The following is a 20,924-nucleotide window of genomic DNA, read 5'->3' on the forward strand; positions in this document are numbered from 1 at the left end:
TCATCAGTAGTGGGAATTTGGATAATTGGAAATAAGGTTTTGTGTGTGAGCCCCATGGCCAATCACATGAAATGTTAACCAACATAGCTCCCTAGTTGTTTTATTTTCCCCAGGAGGTCTCATAAATAAGTCACAATGAAATTTTGCCTCTTTTCAAATAAATATATATCTCTATCTATATATCTATTTGCTCGGGAATCTAAAATATACATTTATAACTCTGGGATGAAGCCTCTTTCTTGGAAAAAAAAAACACATTGGCAAATCAGCTGGATCATTCCAGCTGTGTCAGAGGCAGGATCTGACAGCTTTTCCTGAGCCCATGTGGTCCTAATCAGCTCAAGAAGAGAAGCCACTTTGGTGCCAGTTTGAAAGTGATTTCTAGTTTGTAATAAATGAGACAACTGGAAAAACACAAAACCTGGTTTTTTAATTATTATTTTCTTGAATGCAGGGGATGTTGCATTTATTTCTGAGCTTTAGCTTTAGTGGATAGAGAAGATGTTTGTGTCCATCTGCTTCTGTTATGTAGAGAAAAGAAGAAATAAGAATCATGTAAATCACTTGCTCTGAAAGTCCTCAAAAAGAGTTAATTGTCTCTTGAGAGGAGGTAGACACTCATCAAACCGAGGAGCCCAGAAGTAGATTCATAACAATGTGCTCAAACTATAAAGGGAGGAAGCAGAGATAGGAAAGAGATACATAAGTGGTAGTTTAAATTTCAAGCCCATGATATTGTTCAGATACTTCTAACATATAACCTGGTGTCTTCTTTTTGGTTTTCCCCAAAGTTTATTTTTTTCACTCTCCACAATTTTTGAATAGAGCAGCCTTTAGGCCTTCACTGAACTAATTCATTAATGATAACATCTCTACAATTTTGTCTTTAAAACTGGGCTATTGAATTCTTTTAAGTCTCAGAACATTTCACTGGCCTTTTCTTAGATTTGACCCTGTAGCTATGAAGTTCCCCAGAGGCCACATTAGAATGTGTCCCTATTTACTCCAAAGTCCAGAGTGTCACCAATTGCTATTGCTTAGAGGGCAGCCAAGAAGCTGTCAGCAGTACCAGTCCACCTTCCAAGCCAAAGGTGCCTTTGCTCTGATCTCTAGAGGACAAGGGTGAGCCCGCATTTATGAGACTACAAGGGAGAGGAACACAGAGAGACTAAAATTCTTCTGGCTGAACTATCTATATCTCACACATTGAACAATTTTGCTTTTTTTTAAAAAAAATTATTGAATCATCATGAGATACAGTTACAAAGCTTTCATGTTTGAGTTTCAGTCATACAAATGATTGAACACCCATCACTCCACCAGTACACATTCTCCACCACCAACGTTCCCCCCCTTTCCAACTCTCCCCCTGCCTCTATGGCAGACAATTTCCCCTGTACTTTCCCCCATACTCTACTTTTGGGCATTATAGATACTGAGAGACTATCATGCTTTATCTACTTTCAGCACACATCTCCCATCCCGAACGATTCCTCCAACTATCATTGTCTTAGTGATCCCTTCTCTATTCCAGCTGCCTTCTCCTGCAGCTCATGAGGCAGGCTTCTAACTATGGAGCAATATTCCTGGTCCTTGTGTCTACTGTCCTTGGGTGTCAGCCTCATATTATGTTTTTTTATATTCTACAAATGAGTGCACTCATTCTATGCCTGTCCCTCTCTTTCTGACTTATTTCACTTAGCATGATACAATTTTGGGCTGGTAGCATCAACACACCAGCTCTAATTGTGAAACGAGTGGCGAATTCACTTCAGTCAAAAGAAAAATGACACGAAGCTTACATTTTAGAACATGTAACCTTTTATGCCAAATACACATGTTTCTCCCCAAAGGCCGGGTGCTCAGTTTTACTGACTCTCTTTCTGAAATGTCAGCTGGTCTCTGGGTCTGAACTCAGTGGTAAGTATACAAAAAAATCTATTGCTCACAGAGAATAACTACCATTCCCCCTGATCCGATGAACTCTGAGGCACACACATCCATGGCTCAGCACAGTTACCAATAGAGGGATTTCAGTTTTCCTTGGGGAAACTTTGTCCAGAGAAATAGACCTATGATTGAAAGGACATAAAGGATGCCTGTGTCTGTGGCAGGAACATAATTCTGTTAGTAAATCAAAACAAATCAGTACAAGTTTGCCTTCAGAAATATGGAGAAAAAAAGAGAACATGGTCTCTTCCTGTTGGGCTGCTCTACAAAATCAAAGCCAAAGATTCTACATAGTGAGTTACTTGTGTGTTCAAAAGAAGGAAGCAGTCTAATTCAGTTTGAAGAGGAGATGAAGAACACATCTCAAAAGCGGTCTTTTAGCAAAGTGGCTCACAAAAGGACATTTTAGTGGCTTGCATATGCATTAAAAAGCTGCAATACTTGGTGTATTCAGGTAAGTATAGAATAAATAGGAAATGGTGAGCTCATCCGCGATTTCACACTTCACATTCACACAGCTGAACAAAGAGCCTCATTATCGTCATGGTGATCGGAGGTCGCATCTGCAGAGCTGGGCACCCCCTCCTGGAGGTACCTTCATCAATGGTTGCAGAGAGTGGAGAGTGGGGGCCTTATGCTAAGAAACTCCAAAATTATGTGGCATGAGTGAATGTGGTTGTGTGTGTGTGTAAGGAAAGGGAGTGTGTGCCAAAATCACACTTAATACCATGGTTGGGTGCTGTGCTGTGGCCACTAGTTCTCTGTCGACATTCACAAAACTGGCAGATGAAACATGAAAAAGAATACTGACTCTTTAATCTCTGCTTCTCCACCTAAGGCCCAAGGCAGGCTGACAGGGAACTTCATTCTGGAAACAGGACTTTTTTTTTTTTAATTCTGGATTACCTTTTCTTCTGCTTTTGAAAACTGTGGGCTATAGGGGAATGAACCTGACACAGATTTCAAACAAGAACAAGTTTCTTTATCTAAAAAGTTATAGTCCTTGATGCTTACAGGAAGGTCATTTTCAAAACCCACAGAAGAAACAGCATTACAATCAGTAACTGTGCATTAAGCGCTTTATTTACTTGCTGTAGAGACAGTTTTTACTGAGAATCTCTCATAGGATCAACCAGGATTTGATGCCATGGAGAATTTCCTATAGATTTTACAATTAGTGAGCTGGAAGTCTTAAACAGTTGGCATACACAAATTCGTTTTCAGGGTGGTTGGGGTTTTTTACTTGTTAATTTTTGGTAAATCTATGTGCTGGGCACTATCTGATGGAGCTGAATGATATTTGATACTCAATGTATTAGGAGTTTAAGGGCAGGAGACTTGTGGATGTTCTGTGAATGACTATGCATCATCTATGGATTTTCCCTCTATTACACTAATGACAAACCCTGCTTGAATTGCAATCTGCGTGATTTATAACCTCAGAAGAGGTTTTTTCCTATACCACTGCCAATTGATAGATTTTTATTAACTGTTAATATTGAATTATTCAGAAAACTTTTCATTGATTTAGAACACGCCAATTTGTTAAGTTTTAAAAAACACTCCTCTCCTTCATGATAATGTACAGAGTTGGAGACCAAGGCTTTTAAACATGGATGGTATTATATTCTAAGACAGGAAGGATCAAATAATTGTTGGCAGTATTGACACTGGAGATCTAAGACTTTTATCAAGTTGTCTGCAGGGCAACCAGAGAATTTTATTATCACCCATTCCTTTTTAATCTGAAATAGTTAATGGAGGGTATTTCTTAGCCCCCACAATTGTCCTCCTTTTTGGTGGGCATATGCAATAAAGGGAAGCAATGAACTTAGCACATAATTAAAAAAGATTTAGCTCTCAGAAAAGGGGGAAGTGCTGGATATATTACTTCATTCAATAAGTTCGTTGAATGCCTCTACTCTATGCCAGGCACTAAGGGATAGCAAAGGGAGCAAATCTATGAAGAAACCCATCCTATTAAATTAGTTTCAATTAGTCATGGTAATTCTAGTTCCCTTGCCAGCCATTGGGTTAGGTTTGGGATATGATGAAACACAGGACAATGAGACTCCAGGGGAAGTGGGTCTCTAGTGGAAGGTTGCTGTAAGGTTTTCTTCATTCTGTAAGTCTGGATTGACACTATTTGCCTTTGAATGGGAGACAGATTCCAATCAATCACTAATACATCTATTACCGCAGTAACTGCCAGGCCTGTAAAAAAGGCAGGTCAGGGTGAATTTTTCACCCCTGTTAAAAAAGGAAGAGTAAAGGGGGCCAAGAGGTAGCTTAAGGGCTGGAGCACAAAGATGCTATATGGGGAGTACTGGATTTGATCCCCAGAATTACCTAGTCCCTGGGACACCATCAAAGGTGATCCCTAAGCACTGAAATGGGAATCTCCCCTCAGTACCACTAGGTGTAGTCTATTAAATAAAAACTCAGTGAGGAGAAATGGATTGTTGGAGCAGTGAAGCTGGTATTGTAGGTTAAACAAAAATGACAGCAAAAGTTCAAAAGAATGAGATGAATTCAAGTTTATGTTTTAATGGAAACTGTGTTTCTGACGCAGTCATTTCATGAAATCCATTATGTATCTATAATAGGGACTACAAAAGTCCTGAGGCACAGAAATACAAAAATCATGAATACTGAAAAATCAAAAACAACTTGCATTTGTTGACCTATTTGAGAAGATTTTCAAAAACTCAAGCCCTTTGTGGTGAAAACATTACAACTTCTTCCACATCACTATGCTCTGTTGATGTGCTATTCTGCCACTTCCTTCCGGAAGAAGAACTCTAATCCGGGGCTTGGTGTTTGATGGTCTCCATCCAAGTCCCGGTAGGAACCTTTATTGTTAAAACCAGTTGTAGTAATTCAATTCTAAGTATATGGTGTAGGCTTGGGCATTTGCTGAAATACTGGACAATGAGACATAATGGGGTTTATCTACTGGAGCCCTGGGAATATATTCTTTCAAGACACACAAAATAGTGCCTGACCTTTTCCTGACTTTGACTATTGTCCTGGGAGCTTTGAGAATACAACCATACTTATATGATAATGAATGAAATGTTAAAACGATTATAAAGAAAGTTTAATCATTTTCACTTCAGTTTTATGCTATTTGTAACCAGACATATTCTAGTGCTATGTCTAAGAAAATTCTAGTAAATCAGAGGGGATAGGGGACCTTAGTAAAGTTTCAAATCTGATTCATAGCTACCCTTGTATTACTGGACAAATTAAATCTAATGTTACTCATTTGTGTTAAAAAAATACTCAGGAATTTCTTTGAGATGCAGGGTGTTCATTAAATGTTTCGAAGAGAGCATTAAAAAAAGTTTTTTATTATTAAAAGTTTTTTATTATTATTGCCATAATAATAATGAATGGAATGTATTTAGGTTAATTTAGGTTAAAAATGAATGAGTATTTTCTTCTGACTATGCTGTAAAAGAGCTATGAGTTAGTTTCAACTATTAGGTATTTCCTTTTACAATAATAAAAGCATCTGCTAATTTAAATGGCAATATGCCCAAGAATTTATGGTACTATCAGTCAAATAAAATTCTAGCTTACTCTCCGGGGAGAGAGAAAAGATCAAGTGCTTTTTGTGTTCCATGATCTTTCATATACCAACTTCTGAGCCTGTAAAGCACCCTCTCCCAACCCTCCCATTGTGGCTGTCTGTCTTCTAAGACCAAGAAAATGTGTTTCCTCAAGGGCTTCTCAGTGTCTCTTGTATGCCCATAACTCTATGATTAAGTGTTAATATATCTTCATAATCTTCATTTTATGCTTCCTTTTGAAAACTGGATGTCCCCATTCTGTCTTCTCTACTAGCATATAAGCTCCTTGAAGGTAGACTCTGTACCTTTGCAAACTTTATAGCATTTATAGCAGTATCACAAAACTTAGTGACTGACTGATTGTAAGCAAACTTGAATGGGAAAAATATTAGCATTCCTATTTGCCCATGAAAATACAGAAATATAGAAAACTACTAACCTAGGGGAAAAAGTTAGAGACCTCCTTTTGCTTAGTAATGGTGATCATTCCTACAAATTTTATGCTATTATATTCTCCATTGAAAATAAAAACCTTGTAAGGAAGTCAGTTTTTTATTTAATTTAATTTTTAATTAAAAATTCTTTTTTGATTTTTGGGTCATACTCAGCAATGCTCAGGGGTTACTTCTGGCTCTGCTTACAAATTATTCCTGGTGGTGCTTGGGGGACCGTATGGGTTGTCAGGACCGAATGTGGGTCGGCTGCATGCAAGTCATACACCCAACCTCTTGTATTATCACTCTGGCCCAGGAAGTAATTTTTTTTAAATTAAGCAATTGATATCTGTTTCATTTGAACACTGAGATTCCCTCAGAGCCAATCCACTACTCATATTTTACTGTTACTAAAATATATACAGTTGGATATATTGAAGTCATTCATATTGTTTGGGTTCCCTTTCAGTGATCCGTATTCTGCTTGTATGGTCTGATAGTGCCTGGATCCAAGGATGCAGAGTTGATCAGACCCAATGGTGCTAGAAATCTCAGTAGTACAGGAAAGCAAGTATAAGAATGACAGACCAGGGGCTGGAGCGATAGCACAGCAGATAGGGCATTTGCCTTGCATGCGGCCGAGAAAAAAAAAAAAGAAATCTCAGTAGTGCTTAGAAGCCATATAGTACCAGAGATTGAACTCAGGGCCTCTCACATGCAAGGCATATATTCCAACCCATTGAATCATCTCTCCAGCCCCAGTTTGTACTGATTTTTTTTCTTTTTCTTTTTGGGTCACAACAGGTGATGCTCAGGAATTACTCCTGGCAGTGCTTGGGGGACCATATAGAATGCTGGGGATCGAACCAGGGTTGGCTGCATACGAGGCTAAAATCATACCTGCGGTACTATGGATCCAGCCCCTGTACTGACTTTTATTTCATCTGAAATAATTCCTTCCAAATACCAGTATAGTTATTATTTCTCAAACTGCAATGTGATTGTATGGAATTCTGGTACTTGAGACTGGAATTCAGTTGTCTAGGATAGACCTGAAATCCCGCATTTCTTAACTCTCCCAAGGGACTGTCAGTACTGCTACTTGGCAGGAGACTCAGCCCAGAGTTAGGCCATTGCTGGTCTCTCTCCTCTGTATTTATCTTCTATTAGGCATGAAAACCAAAACCAGCACTTGCAAAACAAAACACATGATGTAAAATAATACTAATTTACTCCTGCATAAAAACCTGTCTGTCTTTTGTTTCTGTGTAACAGCCTGTTTGGTTCACAGACAGGCAGGCACATGAGATATAGGCTGACTTGCCTTCTAAAATCAGCAGTTATGGTAGCTGTTCCATGTCCTTACTGTCATGGGAATTTTCATATTCATAGGGAAGAAAAGGAAAAACTCATTTGCTTCAGGAAAAGTCTGGCCAATGACCAAGGCACAGCTAAACCTCTGAAGACCCAGCCCTGAAAAAATAAAGCTAAGATCAGAAACTAGAATTCCCTGTGCTATCCATATCTGACCCACCCTTCAAACTTTAAAGCTTCCCTTTTCCCCCTACTAGCAGCTTCCCTTGCTATGTGCAATGGTTGCACACCCAAATCAACAATTAAATCCCCCCTTTGTTTGTGTGGCAGATGACAAATGCATGGAGGACATCTTGTGTTTCCTAGGCAGGCAGGGCACTTACTTTGATTGATGCTCGGTTGTGGAAAAAAATGAGCTGGGAAGGAATTACAATGGAGGGCCTGCAGACTGGAATGGGATATACTAATTAGTCCTGCATTAAGCAGTCGGCTTGCATTTGGCGATGAGACGCCTTCAGGAGGGAAGTGTGGGGGTTATTGATGCAAAACAGCATGGAATGCATTATGCCAGGTAGCTGTATAGCATTAGTTTTGTTAGAAAGTATAGAATTTTGTAATTAGGAAATCAGTACTTGGGCTACTATATTTTTAAACCCACCCCACCCCCCCAATACACTGAGTGGCCCATGCCTCTTGGCTCAGCATGATTTCATTGATAAGCTAGAGTTTTGTTTAAAGAACCCATCCAGTTTCTTCACACTCGGTATGGTTCTAGGAAGGACAGAGGCTATGTCTTCAGCGGCTCCTTCTCTAAAGTCCTAGAGCCCCAAGTCTTGAGTCTACTTGTGGAGCACAAGTCTATGAAGCTTGTCAGGCTCTGCCGTGTGGGCAAGATACTGGCAAGCTACCCGTGGCATATTTGATATGCCAAAAACAGTAACAACAAGTCTCACAATAAAGACGTTACTGGTGCTCGCTCGAACAAATCGATGAGCAATGGGATAACAGTGATACAGTGATACAGTGAAGTCTATGAAGAGAAAAGCAGTTTTTCCCTCAGGCCACTCAGCTTTTAAGGAGTCCTTACAGATTCAATCCAGGAAAAAACCCAGTGTAATCTCAAGGTAGATTTCATCCTTTTTTCTAGACCAAAGGCTTGATTTAAAGAAACTGAAGAGGTATTGTTTGATTTAGCATTCAGGGTTCCCTTCTATCTTTAATACTACAGGCAAAGATCCAGTAGATGAATGTACCCAAAACATCCTCTTACCTACATGCTCTCGGTGTTTGGAATGTGGACGGAAGATTTTATAATTTACAATGATGTGTCAGGGTCAAATACCTCCTGAGAGGGTGAGAACTGGAAGGTGAACAGCAATTATACTGCTATTATTACTAATATCTATGACATCAGATTCAAAGTTTGATATGTTCAGTTAATTTGGCCTGCTTAATCAATGAGGTTCGGTTCAATGCACTATGGAGGTGGCTTAAATAAATAGAAAAAACAGAGATTTTTGTTTAGTGTAAAAGTAGAGAATCTAAAACTCATCCACATGGTTTTAGAATTTCAGTATACTATCACTAATTCACTATGTCGAAATAGATAATGCTATTCTTAGTGATTTTTTATGTTGAAATTCAGTGAACTATCAGGCATCTTGTGTTAACCTAGTGGGAGAGTGGATGGTCCAAAGTTCTTGGTTCAATTTATCAGAGTTGTCAAATTGTGGTGTAGCTGAGATTCTGTTTTATTTTTCTTATTCTAGACACAAGTTCATGGATTTACAGATGCCTATGCTAGGGAAAATTATATAAGTGATAAAGATAGCTATCTATCTTTGAGTTATCAAATACTATTGAATCTTATTTTTTAAAGTTTCATCCATAAATTTAGGCATAAGGCAGATATCAAATTATCAGAAATACTATCTGTTATAACTTCAACCTGCCTTTCATGGCAGAAACAGGAATTGTGCCAATAGCTCCAGGAAGAAAAGCTAAATAGTTAATGTGGTTTATTTTTTAACCATCCTTTTGTTTTAGAATTCTATCTTATTCTTGAGCGGATTCCATGTCACTGTGACCTTCTCCTGCCAAGAAGGCACAGTTGAGGCGTCTTTCAGTAACAGCCTAGGGCTTTGGACAAGCAAGATGCTATGCTGGCTTTTTGCCTTTTCTTCCAATGTTTACACATCCAAGACTTATTACATGCTCTGTCATTTTGTTACTGGGCTGGCTTTGGTTTGAGAATTAGGTAAACATCAGACATTCCATCACACAATTTTAGACTCAATCTTACTTTATAATGATGTTAATGTTTATTGTACAAAGCAAGATGCATTTGTATATTTTAGCATTTTATTTCAGTCACAGAATGCAAAACCTGACATTGGCATCAGTTTGATTGTGTGTGTGTTTGTGTGTGTGTGTGTGTGTGTGTGTGTGATTGAAGATATCAAGCACTACAAGAACGTTGAAGTTTCAATCTGATTAGGATCAAAATTCTTCAGGATCAAAACACTCCTTTTCCTCCCCCTACAGTTTTGCTAATTGTGTGCTACTTGACATTGTGGAGTTATTCCACAGCGTGATAGCTAAATATGTGAAGTGTATTTTACTGTGCAGAATTATCAGCTCATTCTATTTGTTTTTCATGTGTTTAAGGTTATTAAAAGAACTTAAAATTGGAAGTCATGTATATGAGTTGAAAGAGTGAACTCAATCATTGTTAGTGGGCTAAATCATAAAGCAATAGCCAGTATGTCAATATCAAGTAATGAAAAAAATCATGGAATTTGAAAGTACACCCTTCTCTGTTTATTAGCTGGCAAGATACCAGAAAAATTAGAAGACTAGCACAATAGTGAATGGTGGAGATGTTTATTTTCAGCACCTCAAATTATTCTGGTTATGGAAAATGAGATAAAGAAAGATTGGAAAGAATGGCATCAGGCGTATTTGTTGGAGACCTTTGCTTTATGGGAAGAAATGAACTGCCCTAGCTCTCTTTTCCTGCAGAATTGTGCTTTTTCAAGCTGTAAATCAAAACCAGGGGAGATTGCAAGATGTTTTCCAAATCATAACTGAGGATAGCACCGTTATCTTTTGCTGTTGTTAGCATCAGATTTGTAAGTTAGACTTCAATGAAGATTGCAAAATCAAAATACCTCCCTTTATCCCTACAAACAGGATTAGTGACAGTATTCCTCAGGTGCTGTATTCATTTTTAAGCTCTGGGTCTCTGGCGCATCACTGTATCACTATCATCCCGTTGTTCATTGATTAACTCGAGTGGGCACCAGTAATGTCTCCATTCGTCCCAGCCCTGAGATTTTAGTAGCCTCTTCTTACTAGCCTTTCCCAATGATTGGAGGCTCTTTCAGGGTCAGAGGAATGAAGTCTATTATTGTTACTGTTTTTGGCATATCAAATATGCCACGGGGAGCTTGTCAGGCTCTGCTGTGCATGCAGGATACTCTCAGTAGCTTGCTGGGCTCTCTGAGAGGCATATATATATATACATATATATGTATTATATCTATATTTCCCTCGATGATTTTATGGAAAATATGGAAAGTGGGTAGGGAGTATCTTATGATGAGTGGCTGCACGGTCTAGGAATATGTTCACTCATGTGTGAAGCTTGGCCCGAGTGTGTTTAAAATGGCCTGGAGCATGGTGGTTGGGTAGTAGTGGTAGGCTGCCAAGGCTGGGTCCCTTGAAATGTGGAAGGCTCTCACCCGCCCCCATCTGGGGCGCCCTGAGTGGAGACAGCCTGATGCGGAGTCGGGTGGCATGGTTATGGGACCCTCATTTTATGCTCTTTTCAGGAGAGGAAGTCATGAGTTCTGGAGGGTGGCCGATTAGGAGATTATCTGGCGCCAGCAGGAGGTGGCTTATCTTCTGCCTGCTTCTGCCAATCTCCAGCGACCCAGGGGTCACACCCATAAGCCACCCATAATGCACCTCTGGCACATAGTGGTTCAAAATTATATACCTAAGCTTCCTCTAAAGATCCCAATTTTTCCCCATATTCTCTAAATTCCCAACTAAGAAGGAACTTGATTGTTCTTTCCAGGAAACTGCATCATTTTGTTTTCCAATTAATTGAAAAACCATCTGCTTCGAGATATGGAACACCCATTCATTCTTAGCAACAAGTGTGTTCTCTAAGTCCCTGGTGTACAATACTCAGGCACACATTGGTACTGGAACTTGAGTAGAATCTGCTGAAGAGCAGTCAGGCAGACAGTTCTCTCCCCAGAGCTTTGGCCTAGTCCCCAGGTAACACAGAACCTGGTTCCATGCCAGTGTCTTTAACCCTGGGTTAAAAACACAGGACAAGGGGCTGGAGCAATAGCACAGCAGGTAGGGCGTTTGCCTTGCACACGGCCAACCCAGGTTCGATTTCCAGCATCCCATATGGTCCCCTGAGTACCACCAGGGGGTAATTCCTGAGTGCAGAGCGAGGAGTAACCCCTGTGCATAGCCAGGTGTTACCCAAAAAGAAAAAACACACACACACACAGGACAAGACGTTGACTCTTTGAGGCTTTGGCCAGCACTCTCTCTCTATTTCTCTCTCTCTTTTTCCATTAGTCTTTTGAAGATCTGATTCTGAAATTAAAAAATTGTAAAGGGCAGGGAGGGTCTGAAGTACTTCTCAACCGTGACAAGAAACAGAAGAGGAAGTGAATACAGGTAATGGTTTATATGGGGTGATATTTCCATGGGAAATCTTCAACTAAGCCACACCATCTCATTTGTGGCACCTCATTCACATACTAAGTCTTCACTGAACTTTGTCCAGGAGGTCCTGGAAACTTCAACTTGAAGTGAATTATCTTAGAATGAAATGAATGTAGAACTTCAACTGATATTTCTTCTAGCAACCTAGAACCTGGAGTGTTTTTCCTCTTTGCTATATTTATTGAGGGGGATATAGCCAGAGATTCTCAGATCTTACTCCTGACTCTGAGCTCAGGGATTCATCTTTGTGGTACGCAGGGGGCCATATTCAGTTCTGGGAATTGAACAGTGCCTTAAAGTAAATACCTTACCTGTACTATCTCTCTGGCCCCCAAACCTGCAAAAGTCAGGGTTTAGGGTGTATCTCCAAGGTAGAGACTTATCTTGAAGATTTGCAGCCCTGGGTTTGTTCCTGACACCACAAGCCACAAAGCTAACAATTAGTAAACCAGGTTTGGGGTGCAACTCAGTGGTAAAGTGCCAACCTTGCATAGCTGAGGCCCTGGGTTTGATCCCTGGCATGGACCCCCAAATAATTTACACCAGGATTCAGAACTGACTTTAGAATATTCCAGAATGCAGGATTCTCAACACTCAGCATGTGTCTCTTCACTGGTCACATAGGGAATCCAGTTTGGGAAAGAGCAGCCCCATCCTAGGATTCATGTGATCAGTGTCCTGATGACATGGAACTGTCAGACCTCTTGCTGTACAGTGTGAACAGCCTGAAAAGGTGTTGCGTGTTACTGCTTTGCCCCAACCCTGTTGGACCTGCTTTGTGATTAGCAACTCAGCAGCTCAAGAGGTCAGTCTTGCCGTGGCTCAGGAGCTGGGGACCAGACTCAAGGATGAGATTAATTTCCCTTTTCCTGGCACCAGGAGGTGGGAGCCCTTTTTAGCAATCCAGCAAGAAAACCCTTCCCCAGAGTGCTGCCGGGCCTGGCCTGGGCTTCCTCCTCAGCCCCACTGGTCTCTAATCAGAGAAGCATTTTGGGGGGCTCTGGTCTATTTGAATGTGTCTCCTCCAGTGTCTGTTTTTGACAGGCAATTCCAAATTACAGAGTGGAAGAAGCTCTCTAGAATACAAGAGGGTCAAGAAAGCACTTGAGACCCAGCTTTCTCTCATCACTTCCTGAGAGAGGGAGCATGAGCGACCAATGCATCCTAAGGGAGTACCTTCCCAACCCCAGCCATCTCTTGGGGACCAGGGTCCAACTTTCAATCCAATCACAACACAAGTTGAAGTGATTGATGTCTCCCTCCTCCTCCCTGCATACTGACAGTCATCTCAAATGTTCATGGGAGATCAGCAGGGGAAAAATAGACACTTAAACCAAACAAGACTCAAAGGGAGGAACCTGCCCCAGTGGCTCTCACACAGGAGGGACTTACGGTCCAAGTGACTGTGCCGGATGCCCTCGACATCTTCTGCGTGGATGAAGTGGTAGCATCTCTTCCCTACGATGTCTACAGGGGTCAGATCCATATAATCACTAATCCTGCAGAGAGAGGAGCACAGGCAGGCATTCAGAACAGATACCTACAGACATGGTCACGTGACTAGGAAACAATCTACCGACAATTATCACGATACCAGGGGACCTGTGAGGACTAAGCACTCTGAGGGGAAACCCTTTATAGATCAGATTATTTTCTTTAAGGTATTACAGATTTTTTTTTTCAAGTGGGAAACAGGCTACATCAAACAATTGCTTAAATAATTAGATAGGTTTTTTCCTTCTTGGCATCAGAATACACATTTAGACAACATAATTCCATGGAATTACTGAGACTCAGTAGCAAGGCGAGACCCTCATTAGAGGCCAAGATAATTCAAGGTTACATAATAAAATAAAAACATGTTATGTTTATACCAAATGATTAGAGACACCTTTCATTTAAACAGATTGGTCTTCTATTGGGTATTTCCATGAAAAAGAGCTTCAACTGCTTCTTGGCACGAAGTCCAAATTGGCATTTCAAGGGATATAATTTAAATGCTGAGACATACAGATGCCTGGGGATATTAGCTTTTCTAGTCCAAGTCATTGGGGAGCAGCGGCTTTCACTCCGGGTCCTTTTAACTGGCACTTTGTGGTGAATTCCTCACAGAAACTTTGAAACCATTTCAACAGCACTTCCAGGCGCCACAGTACGTGTGCGTAAGCCTCTGTCATTGATTGTCCAGACGTCAGTGTCCTCAGGCAGGAGCACACAAGAAAGAACAAAAACTGAAAAACATGTTGGGGAGTCTGCCTGCTTTACACAACCATGTCTAAATGCTGGTTCCGCTCTTTCCTGTTCAAGGACAGACGCTTTTGGGTCAGTCCAAAGCAGAGTCAATCTTGGGTTTACTTTACTCTCTTTTCTATCCCTCAGCTTTTAATGGCTTATGACTCATGAGAGATTTGAATATGAAGTGGATCTTTAGCAATGACATGTTTAAGGAAACCATGAGATCATTGTTGGGAGATTAAATCTACACTCTACCCCACCAAGAGAAGAAAACAGAAAGAGAATCATAGGAACAGAATTAAAATATCCTATCAGTTGATAGCTTTATCAGTGGCCTGCAACACAGATCTTGTTTTGGGTCAAACTAGAATTCTCAATAAGAGAGAATTAAATGAGGCCATATAAAGTAATTTTAAGGATGCATGATATTCTAATTAGAAGGTATTTTCCTAAAGCCATCAGCTGCTTCCCAAATGCAACTTTTATACTCGCTCTCTACAAATGAAAGAGCAAGGATGTTCAAAGGTCCTCTTTGGTGCTTCTGAAAAAACCAGATCCTTTGCCAGCATCAGATGTTGGCTTGCCTGAAGCTTTCCTAAGGAACTTGGAGAAGAGGGGCCCACACAGTCAAGGCCTCAGGTCTCCTTGTTAGCCATTCCCTAATTAAATAATGAAGCCCAGAATAAATCCACTTAATTCTTTTGGAAGGACGTTTCTTGAGTTTATACTTTATTTGAATGAAATCATTCAAACTGATGGATGCACTTCTATGACCCAGAGACTGTTAGCCTTGGGAACTCTATGTTGACAGATCTCTTATCACAAAGTCATGCATTGCTTCAGGAGGGGGATACATTCTGAGAAATGCATTCTTTGGAGAATAAATCTTTGTTCAAGCATCATAGAGTGTAATGGCACAAATCTAGCGTGTGATGACCTACATGTCAGTCTAATAACATAGTTTATTTGATCCATCATGGTATGTGAGGTCTCCCGTGGACCTACACATCTGGATACTGCACCAGAAAGCACCAGTTTGTCCTAGTGATCTACATGTGGATCAGAATCCCTTTTGGGGGCATGGAGGACTTTGAGCCACACCTAGAGGTACTTCTGGCTCTGTGCTAAGAGCTCAGTCCTGGCACCATATTTAGTACCAGGCACCAAACCTGGGTTGGCTGCATGCAGGGTAAGCATTGCATGATTACTCCAGTCCCAGAATCAGAATCCTGCTAGCATTTATTACACTAAGCCTCAGTTTCTTTATCTTTAAAACAACCCAAGATATTGGATGATTAAGTGAAACCAAAGTGGCAAAGTGCTAGACACAAGGGGTGCCTCTTCCTCAGTCCAGATATGCAGTTCCTTTAATATGAACCTTTGTATTACTATCATTTTCAGCTGGGAAATAGGGCTGTGTTGTACTGGCAAAAAAGTGATTGCTAGATAATTTTTTAATGGAAAGAGGGAAAAGAAAATGGGTGCCAGAAAATGATCTCAATTACTAGAAAAGGTACCATAAAGCACTCAGGAGAGTTTAAGTGTGTCAAAAGAATTAATCTGTGATCTTTACAACAAAAATTAAATGATGGTCTTGGGATAAGACAAATATGGCTTCCAGGTAAATAAGTTGACTCTACTTTTTTCTTCTTTTTTTAATAGATGGTGGTGGTAAGAATAAGTCAAGGGAGCTGACTGAGTTTTCTGAGAATGAAAGCCACAGTACATCTTTTGACTTTCTGCCTCCCTGGGCTGGGTTGCCAGCCCTGCATTCTTCATGTTCAATCAGAGAACAAAGTGCTTTGTGGGCTGTAATTGTGTTCTTTCATGGGTGCCTACGGTATAAAAGTTCCCACTCAGTGGTGATTCTGACCGATTTCCTTGTCATAGCCCACTGAAGGAAAAAGAGGCAAGAACCGCAGGGAGAACCCCAGAGAAAGTAGCTTTTGAAACAAGCTGATTTGATTCAGATTTTCCCGATGCTTAATTGGGAGGGTTTGTATAAGTCACCAGCCCACCCTCAGAGTGATCTGAAGACAAGAGACTTTGGAAGAGTGGAGAGGGAGGCCTCTAATGACCTTTGTCACTGCCCACTGTGTAATGAGCTTAATCCGTATTAGCATCTTTAGTGTTGTCCATGCTATCTAATTTGTCTTTTCTCATAGTTGGTGGCCAATCCAGAACACTTTAGACTGGGGTAATTTGTGCAGTTATGATAATAACTTTAAAATAAACATCAATAAACATCAATAATAGCTGAAAAATCATTTTAGAGTTATAAAATAATAGTCCAGAATATCCTCTATCCCACTGAACACTAAAGCATTCATAGAAGTATTTTTTCCTACTGATGAACCCTTTCTTCTGAATCAAACCCTGGCCAGAAATGGCAGGTGCTTCTTGTTTGGTCTCTTATCTCTTTCATGCTCCCAAGAGATTGAAGCAGGGGAGATACTGGGCTGCCCTGGGCAGTCAATTACCCATGCCAGCTGGCCACCCTGTTCCTTCATTTCCCCTATGTGAACAGACACTTTTCCCATCTGACAGCAGTTTGTGCTATAAACGTATTCTCCCTGGGGACCTTGGGGCTAGATGCATCCCCAAAACTTCCCATACTCTGCACAGCTCCTCTCTACCCTTCACTCCTTTCCCTTCAATTCTCTCTTCTTCGCATCAGTCTGATGATGGGCTGGTGACTTCTAGGTGAAAGGTCTGAAGGGGCACCAGCCTATATCCTTGTCCCCTGTTTTGTGCTTAATGGAAAAAGTGAACTTTTTAACCAAAGGCTAAAAAAGGCCTTTTATAAAATCTTGGTTTTGAGCGAGAACTGTCAAGACATTTATGTGATGCGTCATCCTTGTTGTTGTTTCTTTAATTTATAAAAGTGAAGAGCTCAGAGTGACAAAGTTTTGCTTAGTCACATCCTAAATTTCTTTGTTCCTCCTGGGACCTTAGTTCTTGTTTGTTTGCCATATACACTGTAGGTTGAATGTTGACATCCTCTCACCTCTCCCCAAATTCATCTATGGCTGCTTTTTCCTTAAGTGTGATGAGATTTGACAGTAGTTAGGATTAGAAGGGGTCCTGAGGGGTTCTCCCAGGGAAAGACATGTTCTGGAAAAAAAAAAGACTAAGAAACCAGATCTCTCTGTCTTTCCCATATCAGTCCCTCAGCCCAGCACCTCAAGTGAGGACAGAACAAGAAGGAAGCCAAGAAGAAGGTCTGCTCTTTTATTTTTATTTTTCCAGGACCCTAATCAGCCTGCACTATCATCTTCCCAACCTCCAGAACTAGGAACATAAATGCCTGTTGTTTCCTTGGCCACTTGTCATGGCAGCTTGAGTGAACTGAGACCATGTGCTCTGTGCCATGTGAATATTGACCATGCTGAGGCCAAGCCCTGGCTGCAGTGAGGAAGCGGGTCTGACTGAGGCCATGGCAGAATCTCTGACTGCATCATTTTTGCTCAGAATATCTCAGGCTAGCTCTTTCCTTGGCTTCACAGTCCAAATGAGGCTCCATGATAAGCATAGGGATCTCGGGTAGCCCAATTCATTCCATTGTTGTCCCTAATGTAAATGAGGGAAGCAGTGTACATTTTAAATACAAAGCATGCTTGATGCCCATCCAGGCGACCATTCCAAATGAGATGAGGATTTATAGCGGATCTCCTGGGGGAGAGTCCAATCCTGTAGATGGCTGAAAAGACCAATCCTTAGCAAGGTGCCGCACACAAAAGGATAAGTGAAACAAAGCCAAGTACCTATTTTCACAGTAAATGATATTGAGGTCCATGTTTACTCGCGTGACGAACATGTGGCAGTCGATTCTGACTTCGTTGATGGTGGGGGGAGGCAGGGCATGGGCCACCACCACGAGGCCCATGATTTGGCTGGGGACGGTCCTCCCATGGGATAAGGACACCCTCAGTCGTAGCCGGCCTGTGATGTGAATCACCTGAAATAGAACATTAAGTACAGGACACAGTCAAAAATGACCTCTGCAGAACCAACATTAATTTGTATTTCCTGGTATCAGAATGGTGCTCAAAATATCCTCAACATTCTCAAGGCAGAGAGAAGTAGTAATATTCTCTGGTTATTTTCCAAGAGAGTATTAGTATCCTTAATATGCTATTTTTATTTTTTGGACTTTCTATAACCTGAAAATTTGTATATATATGTGACTATATACATATATACATATGCTATGTATATATGTATGCACACACACATACACACACATGTTTGTGGGCCTGGTGGTGCTCAAGGCTTACTCCTGACTCTGTGCTTAGAGATCACTCCTACTGGAGCTTGGCGGACCATATGAGGTGCTAAGGATCAGACCCAGGTTAGGCACATGCGAAGCAAACACTCTACCCACTGTACTGTCACTCTAACCTCAAGATTAGGAATGAGCGATAGCACAGTGGTTGGGCATTCGCCTTTCACGCAGCCGACCCGTGTTCGATTCCTCCGCCCCTCTCAGAGAGCCTGGCAAACTACTGAGAGTATGGAGCCCGCATGGCAGAGCCTGGCAAGCTACCCATGGCATATTGGATATGCCAAAAACAGTAACAATAAGTCTCTCAATGAGAGACATTACTGGTGCCCGCTTGAACAAATCGATGAGCAACGGGATGACAGTGACAGTGACAACTAAAAATATCATCAGAATCGGGCTGGAACTATAATACCATGAGTAGAGTTCTTGCTTTGCATATGCCCAACCCAGGTTTGATTCCCAGCACCCCATCTGGTCCTCTGAGCCTCATCAGGAATGATCCCTGAGTACAGAGCTAGGAGTAAGTCCTGAGCACTGCCAGGTGTTTTTCACAAAGCCAAACAAAATGATCAGAATGTTGAGCAATGAACCACAGAAGAAAAATTTTCATTATCAACCTCTGTGAATATCTTTCTCCAAGTTTGTACTAAGTGGTGTTTATCTCCTCCCAGAAGTATGGCTGGCTGGGAGCTTCCTTCACTTGTAAGTTGATACTGCAAATGACCAATGACTAACTAAGTGGCATGAACAGGTCCTCCAGAACTGGCCAGTCAACATGCACAGCCCTGTGATTTAGTGCAGTGCCTGCAAGGTGGAAGGATTTGGTGTAGGAGTCATTCCTGGAACTTATGCAAAAACAGGGTCAGGAAGCGCCACATCATGTTGGAGGCAGTTCTGAGGTACTTTCCCACTTCCTCAGAAACAAGAGAGAGATAACTGAAGTTTTTACTCTTTTTAAATATTAAAAAAATTGTAATGGAGGGTTGAACCACATCCAGCTGTGCCCAGGGCTAACTCCTGGCTCTGCAGTCAAGGGTAACTCCTAGTGTTGCTCGGAGGGGGCCATATATGGTACCAGGGATTGAGCCTGGGTTGGCTATATTCAAAGCAAGTGCTTTACTCACTATATTATTGCTGTGGCCCTAAAGTTCTGATTTTTTTAGCCAAAGCAGACCATGGAGAATGCAAGCCACCCAGCAAAAAACATAATTGGCTTCTCAATCTCACATTTAAAATGATTTTATTATTATTATTTGTATTAATCTTTACAAAGGCAGATTTTATAAAAGCTCCTTTGCTTAGAAAAAGACTCATCGTGTAACTTCCCTAAAAAACATTTTAGAGAAACAAAATTATGCAAGGCTGGAAAATATGCTGAAGCAATTATGTGGCTATACTTCAGAATGATGGAAGGTGTGTGTGTTTGTGTGTGTGTGTGTGTGTGTACCTGTAGTACAGGTGAGTACTGAAGATAATGCAATGGTGTTAGGGACCCTCCACACTAGGTTGTACAGGGAGTCACTGACATTCACCATACCAGAGAGCTCAGTTTAATAACGACCCATGTCTGTACATTTGTTTTGCCTCACTGAGCACCCACACACACCTTCTGAAAGTCACCTCTTCCTTGTTTGTCAGAGGAACCTAAGGAATAATAAGATCTGGTATCTGCTCTCTGTATTAGGACTTGACTAGGAATTCCTTTCCTATTTTGTTTTTGTTTCCCTTCAGTTACTCAGTTTTCTAAAAAAAAAGAAGAAGCAACCCACAATGCTATCAGTCAGAGAGTGAGATCAGAGTTTGGGATTTTCCCTTCAAAGTCTCAGCCCTTGTCAATAATACTTCTCCTGGGTCCTCTTCCCATCTGTGCTCAGAGCTGCAGGTCTGGAAACACCAATTCAGAGGATTATTGAGGTTATTTCAGGAGCAGCTTTTTGACCACCCACATTGGAAGTTGACTAAATTCATACTTAATGCACCTTTGCCTTAAGCTTTGGTCAGATGAGTTACCTTATGAATATTTGAAAATTTTCCTAGAGGCAAGGATGTTGAAACCCCATTGCAGACACACAGTTCTGCAAGACCTCATTAACTCATAAAGCAACCGCTGAAAGAAGTGGGATTGACTTCGCAGGAGGGGTGTATGTAGTTCCTGGTCCTCCTCCTAGCAAGGCTCATAGATGCTCATTTATCATGATCTGTCTGGTTGCATCAGGAACACTTCACTGCTTGGAACAACACAAGACTGATAAATGCTCAGGAAAACACATACCTAGAAATGATATAAATTACATAAATTTCCACTTAGTGTTCTATTCTAAAATCATATAAAGGCTTGTGAGCTAAGAAACATGTTGAAAAGCTGTTCAGCCTCCTGAA

General features: G+C 41.0%; 1 protein-coding gene across 9 annotated transcripts in view; it reads right to left on the minus strand.

The window, feature by feature from the left end:
* Positions 1 to 20,924, minus strand: part of NPAS3 (neuronal PAS domain protein 3) — a 939,716-nt gene that overhangs the window by 12,672 nt on the left and 906,120 nt on the right. For all 9 annotated transcript variants that reach the window (XM_055132054.1, XM_055132051.1, XM_055132059.1 and 6 more), the window contains 2 exons: positions 18,025 to 18,218; positions 13,418 to 13,524 (listed from right to left, as the gene is read on the minus strand). In XM_055132054.1, the coding sequence (XP_054988029.1) occupies positions 13,418 to 13,524; positions 18,025 to 18,218 (301 nt within the window). The remainder of the gene's footprint in view (positions 1 to 13,417; positions 13,525 to 18,024; positions 18,219 to 20,924) is intronic.

The sequence above is a fragment of the Sorex araneus genome, chromosome 3 (assembly GCF_027595985.1).
Source record: "Sorex araneus isolate mSorAra2 chromosome 3, mSorAra2.pri, whole genome shotgun sequence".
Taxonomy (NCBI): Eukaryota; Metazoa; Chordata; class Mammalia; order Eulipotyphla; family Soricidae; genus Sorex; species Sorex araneus.